Source organism: Selaginella moellendorffii, unplaced genomic scaffold, assembly GCF_000143415.4.
Source record: "Selaginella moellendorffii unplaced genomic scaffold, v1.0 SELMOscaffold_31, whole genome shotgun sequence".
Lineage (NCBI taxonomy): Eukaryota > Viridiplantae > Streptophyta > Lycopodiopsida > Selaginellales > Selaginellaceae > Selaginella > Selaginella moellendorffii.
Window position 1 is genome coordinate 1,816,221 of NW_003314292.1, and position 10,575 is coordinate 1,826,795.

The window sequence follows — 10,575 nt, forward strand, 5'->3', positions numbered from 1 at the left end:
GTATTGAGACTTTGTAAAGCTTGCTTTCGTCCCTCACCAAAGAAGGTCCATCCACAAATCTTACCGAACAATCTCTTATTGAACCTAGTCAGACAGGTCACTTTAGTAAATTGAAATAAACAGATAATGAATAGCCACACATACAGGATTCAAGCGATGGCAATGCCATATCCAGCTGCCGTCAAGTGGCGGGCAAACCAGATCAAACATGTAAAATGTTTTACCTCTTAATTGCCCGGTCCAAAACAGGCCTCTCAAACAGCTTGAAATTGGCATGTACTAGCGAAAGAAGCTCCAACTGTGATTGTGCAGCTGCTACCACATCCAGAGAGACCACAATTTCTTGAGCCTTGCACCATTCATTCACTCGATTCATGGAAAGCGAAGCCATTGTTGTAGTCTGAGAGTTGAGCTCAAGGCTTGGGGTGCTTAAAAGTTCTGTCCTGACGCAGCCTGTTTTGACTATTCCAAGGATGGATGATTTGTTTGGAATTTCCTCTTCAAGTGATGTGCCTTGGAGCCTTTGGGTACTTGAGGGCCCGTTTACCGTTTCAATATCATCGTGTAGGCTTGAAGATAGTTGACCCACGTGGCAGAACTTGCTTTTGTCGTCAACTCGAGTACTTTGACAAGTTTTGCATATATGCAATTTGCCGTGGTACCAGCTAGAAAACAATAGATAGTTTAGATTCAACTGTACTCTCAATCTTTTGAGCCAAGAGAAGCTCAAAGGGAGGAAAGACGTACTCTTTCATGTCCTTTTACACTCGCTACTTCGTGCCGAGGCAGTAAAAACACACAGAATTAGAGATAGCCAGAAATATTGCTCGCCACGGAGGATCAATGCATAGAACACGTCTGACCTGTACATCGGGAGAAATGCTGTCGAAACTAGCGGTGACGACTTGGAAAGTCTCGCACTTTGTGGATGTGAGATGTGCCCCAGACGACGTTTCTCGAGCACTCGTAAAGTGAGAGAAATCTAAAACAAGGATCCTGTCGAAGCAAACAAAAGAAAACAAGACATACCAGCTAGTTTCATGTTTGTGCTCAAGTGACTCTCTCAGTTGTGCCAAGAGCACTTCACACCTTTACGAAACAAAGAAAAGAAAGCTCGTCAGATGTAGAGCCACTGACTTAAACTTTGACGAGGCTTCTGCCGGAAGATCGCCACCGTCGCTGCTAAACTCTTGAAGCTCTTGCACAGAAATCTTGCTCAAGGATGCATCCTTATCGAGAGGAGAAGAAAGAGACGAGCCAGGCTATGTCTCGTTACCTCGGACGTGGTGTCACTATCGATCGGATCAATGCTAGAATCCATGAATGATTGCTAGCAATGAAGAATAGAATCACTGGAAATGCAGCTTGCCTTGCGCTCAAGATCGTCGTCGTCGGCATCCGAGATTCCAGCAGTCAACCACCCTGGGGAGATCTCGCGCTTCCAAACAACGCGCTTCCATTTCCAGTTGAGCGCAAAGAAGAAAATGAGCGACCTTTCTTTCCATCAAAACTTGAAGTCGACTTTCTTTGCGCGAAAATCTTTCTCGGCTTTGCGCTTTCGTTTCTTTTCGGCCTGAATGGAAAAAGCTTAGACAATCCGCAATAAACATGGAACTTCCTTTCACTTACCGACGCAACCATGTCGCTGAAGTCTTCCGTTACGGTTTCCTGCTGCTTCTCTTTTCTGGCCTCCTCAAACCTGTGAAGAAATCAAAAGAAAAAGTGAATGAAGAAATTCAACTAGAAAAATGTTCGCAAACCTTGCAGCCAGGGCAGCTTCATCCAGTTTTTCGAGTTCCTCGGGCAGTAGAGTGATGTCCACGTTGCCGGTTCTTTGACTCTTCAGCAAATCCACCTAAAAGAAGAACCGTAAGAAAATTCAAACAAAGTTTACTGCCAGGATACCTTCTTGACACCAGGCTTTTCCACCGAAGGCAGGACATACCTACACAGACAGCATCACGTATGGAAATGAAATCCAAACTTTTATCGAACAACGTACGTATGAGTATTTCCCAGAAGGATTCCTGCTCGAGCACTTTCTTTCTTTTCCTCTAAAACCTGTAAAAAGACAAAAGAGTAAGCATACATACATAGGAAGGTCGATGACAACCTGATATAGCCTGATATCTGGTTCACTACGTTTTGACTTTCGAAGGTTGATCGCGTTGGGAGTTTCATCACCGGCTGGAGTCCTGGAGACATTACAAGGATTAGAAAACGAGCCTAGGATTCGTGAAGTAAATAGAATGTACTCCAAAGGTGCAACGCTCGCTTCTTCAACAGGAGCGGCCTCCACCTCTTCCCGTTGCTCTTCTTCTTCCGGTCCCTCTTCTTCTTCTTCGTCCTCATCTTCCAACTCACCCCAGTGCTTAAAGCGATCGACAGGCTCCTCCTACATTTAAGTAGAAATCAACAGCAATTTACACGGTCAAACCTCACCTCGTAATGCACTAGTTCCTGCCGTTGTGCACCGAATAAATCTCCATATAGAGGCCTTCCATACTACAAAAGAACTTCCATACTTCGGCGTACTTGGAGCATTGGCTGGCTTACCTCGTCGACAGGAGCCCTACCCCAGCCTCCAGGATGATAACCGAAGGACGCACCGACGGGAATAGGTGCGTTCAATCCAGGAATCCTGAGCTGAGGATAAGAAGGCGGTGGCCCGTATCTCTGCAATCAGTCCGCTTTGCTTTAGAGTTTATAGAATGTAGTGTAGTGACTACGTACCTGCATGTTGAAAAGCCATGGAGGTGGAGCACCGTCGTCCATGCCAAGTGCACTCCGCAACTCACGAGAGAGATACCCGGGTCTCATGTTTCTTAGTTTTATCTGCGAAACCATTTTCAGGACGACTACCTGTACCGAAAGCACGCTCACCTCGAATTCTTTTCCTTCGTGATACAAATCCCCGAGGGATGTCAGCTTGGGTTTAGTTTGGTACTTGAAAAATGCGTCATGCAGGATCTGCGAGACAAGAAGAAACAAGTAAGTACAAGCACCAGGGTGTCAACATGATTACCTGATAATCGATGCTCATTTTTCCCACTTTTGGTTGCATGCGAGATCTTTGAACTTGTTTCGACTTTTTTGCATTTTCCTTGTCAACGTAGGCCTGAGAAAAACAGAGAAAAAGGATTAGTCGAGTCGCTAGAGACATATCCTGGCACCTGTCTGATTTTTTGAATTCCCGTCGAAGCAATGAACTCCGGTAAATGAAATGGCAACTTTTCGACACCACGCTTTCCCTGCAAGGACATGCATCATTTCAGAGCCGAGAAAAAACACTTAGCTACTGTATGATTTAGAAGAAATGCAGACCATCTCATACAATGCAACACGAAAAATGCAGCTTCTAAAAATGCGTACCCTGTAAATCACTGCCTCCCTTTTGGATGGACCGTCCTCCGGCATCCTGCAAGCACCAGGCACTGCAATTTAAGATGCAAGCCGTTCATGCAAACAATCGCGAACGATGCAAGCACGACCAGTAGGGAAAAGAAACAAAAAGAATGTCGAAAACAACACTACAAACCTGTAGAAATTTCCGCTTTTGACACCAATGCCTCGGTACAGGCACGGTGTTGCGATAGGCCTTCAAAAAAACAAGCAGCCGGGGATCCGCAGCTGTAGCGTCCCACACCTGTGGAGAGCCACTATTCAAGAAATTTTTTCATCTCTAGGCCTAGCATCGAATACCTCGACAACATCCGGTTTGCCACAGTAGTCCTTAAGATCTGCAAGCGTCATTCTTCGTTTCATCTGAAGAAAGGAAAGAAGACAGGCACGGAAATTGCAGTGATCAAACAAAAACTTCTTGTCCACCTTTTTCTTCTTGTTAGACAGCACCACCTCTTTCACTCTCACGTCGGGCTTGTCATCTTCGTCTTCGGACGAGCTCATTTGCATTTTCTCCGTCTTCACGGCTTCCTTAGGCTTCTACACAGGCCAAGCATGAGCATGACTCTCAAGCAAAGCGCGCTCTACCTTTTTCGACGATTCCAGGCCCGAGAACTTGTCAAAAATCCGCTGGAACTCGACCAATCCATCGCCGTCGAGAGGCGATTTGTCTGGAACGTACTCGATCTCCGCGCTTCCGGCATTCACCTGGAGCAAAGCAAGCAATTCCAATAGCACAAAAAAGAGGGTGGACTACCCTGCTCTCGCCGCCAGAATCACGAGGCGCAGCAGGGTTTTCCTTCTTCCGCATCCTTCTGCGCCTTCTTTTCTCAGCCTCCCTGGCGCGCTTGCTGCTGCTCGCATCCGCACCGCACGGAGAAGCAACCATCGCCATTTCTCCCTCATTCAAACAAACCCTAATATCAATATCTAAGCAAATCTTCAATTGAGGCTACACTCATAGCAAGATATAAAAAGGTTGCTTCCACATTTCATTTCACTAGTATACATTCTCTGTTTAATATAAGAAAAAGAACATTATGGATTTTATATATATTTTTTAATGAGGCTAAGCCGCTACACTCATAGCAAGATAGAAAACACATTTGATTTCACTCGTATACATTCTCTTTGTTTAAGTAATGGGGTTTTTGAGGAGCTAGTCGCCCTCAAAAACCCCCACCTCTTCCTCGAATCTCAGCAACCTGCCTTCGTACTCTGCTGGGATTGGATAACCCGCTGCATGCAACGCCTCTCTTGCCTCCGGCACCACAAGCATCTGCATCTTGCCACGAATGGCCTCGTCCGGCTCGGAGATTGCATACATGCCTCGTGACCCCCTAAGCACCTTCTCAAGGCTGGTGCCTCTCAGCCCAAACTCGTTGCCATAGTACGTGATAATAGCATCTTTGGAGAATTGATAGATAGGTCCGCCACACAAAAGTCATGGAGTGGATCGCAATCCGAGCATGAAAAGAACAAGGCTGGAAAGCAAAACAATGCTGCCATTTTGTTGCTGATCACCGAGTGTACCTTTACCACCATTCACTGCATAGATCAAAAGGCTGCCGCCTTGCAAATCGAAAGTATTTAAGTGGACTAGATATCATCTGAAGAATTTATATAAAATATGTATTATTGTTCTACAATGAATCTCCGCAATGAGTGCCCGCCGAAGAAGCGGGAGTTAATCACAACCTTACCATGCCTCGGATGAATTCAGCAATGGGAACAAACTCTTCGACAAGCCTGTTCACAGTCCGAGCATCCAGCCAAAATGCCTTTTGGAGAACTTCTTCCATGACACCAATCCCCAACATGGATGGAGCTATGGTCTGAAACCTGGGCTTCTCACTGTTTAGCACTGCAAAAGCTGACACTGGACCCTCTCCTATGTTGAGCTGCAAGTGGATGAGACCCCTCGATAAGATCATCACCTTACCCTTGGAGTAAACAAAGTTTGATGTCACTTTGTAAAATTTTTCTAGACTCTATCCTTCACCGCCAATCCCTAGTTGGCATCGTTTATGGTTGAGACTAGGACGGTATTTGATCGTCTTTGAGCCCCCAACTTTCGTTCTTGATTAATGAAAACTGCTGCCGCACCAACGGATGTCAATTTGGCCGATTTGGGGATCACTCTTTGGGGAATCCCTCTCTTGGATGGGTAGCATATCATGAAGAATCTCTACAAGGGTGTAAGTAACTAAAGAGAACGACTTGAGAGACGATCCATGGGGTTCAAATATAGAGGGAAAGGGCCCATGAACAAGAGTGCACCCCTTTTTCCAATTGGTTAAGGGTCTTGGGATATTTAGAGTTAAGCGTCCTTAGGTTTGAATAGTACTGGGTTGGGTGACCTCGCAGGAAGTCCAAACTCAGGAGTTTTACAAAGGGCTTCATCCATGAGTTTATCCAAAAGTTTGTACCCTAAGATATAGACAATATTTATGCTTATATCTTGCAAGTGCCCTATTGGCTGTGTCGATGAATCCAGTGTACAAGCGACACTGGGTGATGTAGATGAACTCACAAATGCCCTATTAGCTGTGTCGATGAATCCAGTGTACAAGCGACCCTGGGTGATGTAGATGAACTTAGAGGCACAAGGATGCATGTGAGGCAGGATGAGGACACCCTCCACAAAGTCGAGCCTGTTACATGACACACCTCGCCATGTAGACATTAGGGTTTTCCTGTTCTATCCACTAGTGCAGTGCGCTTTGATCCCGATTTGTCTCATAGTATTAGAGCTGGGATAGCACTATGGAAGGAAAGCCATCCATCTGCAAGCTTGATGGAGAAGGGTTTGAGGGATTCAAGATTCATCTTGAATCCTATCTCTTGCTTCATGGTTTGTTGGGGATTGTAGATGGGACAGAGTCATCACCGGCTCCAGGCTCTAGTGCTACTGAGGTGCATGATTGGAACCTTTGGGATTCCAAGTCTAGAGGGAGATGTGCTTGTCCTTGAATGTTCTCTTTGTTGCACCATTAATTCAAAAGTGCATTATGGCAATGCTCTGTAAGTGACTAAATTTTCCATTCTACTTTAGTCACTTAACCACACCTCCAACCACTTGGAAAAGTCTCACTCACAACCTCCATAAGTTCTATTCCGAACTTGGGCTTGCTAGCCCCGAGAATGGCATCCATGCCACTCAAACTATGCACATGGTCTAAGTGCTCTGTGTGTTCGATCCCATGACCGACACTCAAGGGTATCACCAACATATCAGCCTATTATGCTTATTCACCTTTGCCACACTGGTGATCCAACTCCATCTGCATCACAATCCCATCTCTCAAAAATTGGGCCATCCATCCACGAATGGTCATCCTTTGATCACGCTTTAGCACCCTTAGAATGTCCAAAGACATAGAAAACACCCTTCCCCAATGTCCCTTCTTCCGTCCCTATCAAGTCCCTCTTCATCCACGGCCATACTTGCCAACACTGCCACTAGGTCAAGGCCCAAAGGCCCGATCACTAAGTCCCACTGTCCTCTAGGACTTCTTCACCATGTGATTGTATCCTTGGTCACTACACTAGAGGATTGTTCCTCTTCTTTTCCACAGTCTAGGACTTTGGGATGAAATTTTAAAACACCATGGCCCTATGCAAGCCTTGTGGGTACTCTCCCCACTTTCCGCTTTTAGGTGCCCTAGCCATGTGGCTAGAGCAAGGTTCTGATGAGCCATGCTAGGTATCCAAGTAGGTAATGCCATCCACATTTGGATTGGGAGTATTGACCATTCAATCTCCCAGAGGAGCTAGAGTTGGCTCTTGAAAACTTCACTAAGCTACCCCACTTGTCTGTACTCACTTTAGCCTTGGACTCCTTAATGGTTTTATCATCACCCACCACATGAGTATAACCTTCCTTGGTCACATTAAACTTTCTTGGCCAAACTGGCTCCACTAGAGTCTGCCTTCTACTATACTTTTGGAGTTCACCAAACCCTCCAAGGTTTGGAAGACGAACACTTTGGGCTTTCACCTTCAGAATCAGACTCGGACTCAAACTCAGACTCGGATTCAGTCTCAATCTCAGTCTCAGTCTCCGTCTTGGCCTCGGTCTCGGTCTTAGTCTTTGTCTTGGTCACGACCTCGGACTCCATCTTGGGTCCTTCTCGGACTCCATCTTGGACTCCATCTTTGGTCCATCTCGAGCTCCATCTCATGTCCATCTTGGACTCCATCTCGAGTCTATCTCGGGTCCATCTCGGACTCCATCTCAGATCCATCTCAGACTCCATCTCAGGTCCATTTCGGGTCCATCTTCTTGCAAAACATACATAGATTGCAACATTTCCTCTCTCTCACTTTGCATGGCCTCAATGTTGTGAAGACTCCTTACGGCATCTACCCAAGTCATCCCTGGTTGGAGAAGTAGGCTCTCAATTGCATACTTCCAGCTAGCTAGCAAGGACCTATAGAGCGACAGCCTTTGCTGTTCATCTGTGAGATAGTGCTTCGCCCCAGTAGCCGTAAGTTGTGTGAAAAAGCCCTGAAGTTTGGCAATGTGAGTCTGGATACTGCAATTTTCCTCTAACCTCAAGGAATCCATTTGTGAATAGATGTTGAAGACATCCATTTCACTCTTGGTGTAGTAGGTGTTGCTTAACCACTTCCAGAGCATGTGAGACACAAGTCCCTATGCCCCAAAGTAGAGCCGAAAGGGTGCCATGTGGTAGTGGTTGAAGCAGAAGCCAAACAAGTGTAACATGTTTGAACTAAAAGCTCTAACTTGAAAAGTCAAGAGCAAGAGTGGAACTCTCAACAAAAGGGTCAAGAAACAAGCTCGAAGTGAGCAATAAGTGAGTCTCTAGAAAAAGGACTCAAGAGGACCAACACAGGACACATGGAAGTGTCGAGATGGACTTGAAATGGAGTCTGAGATGGAATCTGAGATGGACCTGAGATAGACCTGAGATAGAGTTTGAGATGGACCCAAGATAGAGTCCGAGATGGAGTCTGAGATGGAGTCCATTCTGGTGATGCCAAGGTGGCAAAACCACATACAGCTGCAAATGCCCAGAAAGGGCAAAATTCCATGGTATCTGGGCATGCCAAGCCCAGACTTGCCAAGAATCAGTGCGTTCGCTACTTGGAGATGGGTCACTGGGCTTGAGATTGCATTGCTCCAAAGCTTGTCAAGCGATTAGCTACAATGGCAAAAGCCAACCTATTTAAGGGTGATGGAATTGTTACAGCAAATGAGGCTGTTGAGGAGCTCTACAACACAGAGGCAATTACAGCACCAAGTAAGTGGCTTCTAAACTCTAGTTGTACTAATCTTTGGGCAATAAGAAGAGTCTTTTTAAGTGTTATCAATTGAGCATTGGAAAACATGGTATTTATTTAGGTGACAATACCACTATCCCTGTGGAAGGCATTGGGCAATTTAGGCTCTCACTTTATCATGAGAGAATCATGGCATTTGGTGGTGCCATGCATGTCTCCATCTTGCAATGAAACTTAATGTCCGTTGCCAAGATATGTAATCAAAATGTAGTGGTAGTCTTTGATGCAAAGGGAGTCTCTTTGGTTGACTCTAGCGACTTTCACATACTTGGCACACAATTGCTTCATGGGCCACGCATTAGGGACTTGTATGAGATTACTATTGCCAACCAGGTTCAAGCCTTTCAAATTGTGGAGGCAGATTCTCGTGTAGAGCTTTGGCATAAAAGACTTGGTCATGTCCATTACAAATCTCTTTAATAGATGAAATCCTAAGATATTGTTACTGGATATTTACATTTTGTGAAGCTTGCGTTTTAGGGAAGCATTACTGCTGGAATTTCTCGCCAAGCAAGCACCAAGCAATTGAACTTGTGGACTTGGTCCATTCTAATCTTTGCAGCCTCATGGATGTGCCAAGTCACGATAGTGCAAGATATTTCATCACATTTATTAATGGCTATAGCCGTCGAATATGCATCCACTTCTTGATGTATAAGAGTGATGCAGTTGCTGCCTTTCAAACGTACAAGACTTACATTGAAAATCTCCTTGATCGAAAGATAAAAGCTATTTAAGTTGACAATGGTGGTGAATACCTCAACAATGAGCTTTAGGGCATCTATCGTGATATAGGTATATGATTGCAAGCCACAACCTGCTACACCCCCCAGAAAAATAGTGTTGCAAAAAGGAAGAATCGCATTCTTATCAATGCTGCTCATGCTTTGTTAGCTGATGCACATCTTGACAAGATGTTTTGGCAAGAGGCTATAGCCACAACAATGCATGTCCAAAATCACCTTGCCACAGTTGCTTTGGATGGAAAAACCCTTGAGGCATTTTGGATAGGTTTTACTCTTAATGTGTCCCACTTTCGGGTCTTTGGTTGTGCAACATATGCATATACCTTTGATCAACTTTGGAAAAGCTACATCCCAAAAGTAAAAAATTCATCTTCTTGGGATATGCACAGGATGACACCATTGTAAGCCACAAATTTTTCCTTTCCAATTTGCCAGCTTACCTCATCTATCCGACCAATACTGCCTTGGCTTTTGCTAAGTTCCCTCGCCAAGGTTCCCACTTATGGTACCAGCTCTTACTTGGTCCTACTTGGTTTTAGCTACTCACTACACAAGCAACAGAGCGTTAGCCATCCATCCACAAATTCCCAAATCTCTCTCAATCCCCTTCCCCGGGTTAAACTAGATTTAAGGTTCAGCTACACTCCCCGCAGGCACAAGCAACCAAGCACACCAAGCCTCCAGGTTTTTAACATCCTTTGGTACCACAAGACTTGATCATGGGACCCTCTAAATCCCAAGTCTTGAGTGCAACACATGCTTCGGGATGCCGGGGCGAAACACCATGGCCTAACGGCTTGGTATGGGTACCTCTACCCCCCCCCCCCACTTCCATCCCAAAAGGAAGGACCAGGCCCCTAGGAAGGGCAAGGACCAATGAGCCACAAGGAACTCAAATGGGGCACCACTCCACATGAGCTGGGAGCACTGTAGTCAGTTCCCCTTTCGGGAGTGGGAGTTGCTCTTGAGCACTTCCTTGGGTGGCCCCTCCAGTACCACCCGAGTCCATGCTCACTCCCACCCAAGGCCCCTCGGGCCTCAATCTCAACTTCAAGTCAGTTTGGAAGCGCTACTGGAGAGTTCCTTCAAAACTAGTTCCTAGACCTCACTATCCCTACTA

General features: G+C 45.7%; 1 protein-coding gene across 1 annotated transcript; it reads right to left on the minus strand.

Moving 5' to 3' along the window:
• Positions 1–1,013: 1,013 nt before the first annotated feature.
• LOC9649359 (splicing factor 3B subunit 2) lies at positions 1,014–4,326 on the minus strand. Its single transcript, XM_024681627.1, has 17 exons — positions 4,160–4,326; positions 3,991–4,110; positions 3,829–3,942; positions 3,703–3,765; positions 3,539–3,646; positions 3,174–3,251; positions 3,026–3,118; positions 2,884–2,970; positions 2,734–2,835; positions 2,557–2,676; positions 2,443–2,505; positions 2,114–2,395; positions 2,003–2,061; positions 1,906–1,945; positions 1,761–1,855; positions 1,630–1,699; positions 1,014–1,573 (listed from the first exon to the last, which is right to left on the minus strand). Exons 1-17 carry the CDS (start codon positions 4,295–4,297, stop codon positions 1,505–1,507), a joined length of 1,701 nt encoding a protein of 566 aa, XP_024537395.1. The 5' UTR covers positions 4,298–4,326; the 3' UTR covers positions 1,014–1,504.
• Positions 4,327–10,575: the final 6,249 nt, after the last annotated feature.

What these genes read in the sequence shown, in the direction of transcription:
- LOC9649359 (XM_024681627.1), bottom strand. Translation starts at nt 4,297, where the DNA reads ATGGCGATGGTTGCTTCTCCGTGCGGTGCGGATGCGAGCAGCAGCAAG. An exon ending in GAAGCTGCCCTGGCTGCAAG is followed by an intron (nt 1,700 to 1,760) that starts GTTTGCGAACAT and finishes ATTTCTTCACAG; the next exon opens with GTTTGAGGAGGCCAGAAAAG. An exon ending in TCAGCGACATGGTTGCGTCG is followed by an intron (nt 1,574 to 1,629) that starts GTAAGTGAAAGG and finishes TTTTCCATTCAG; the next exon opens with GCCGAAAAGAAACGAAAGCG.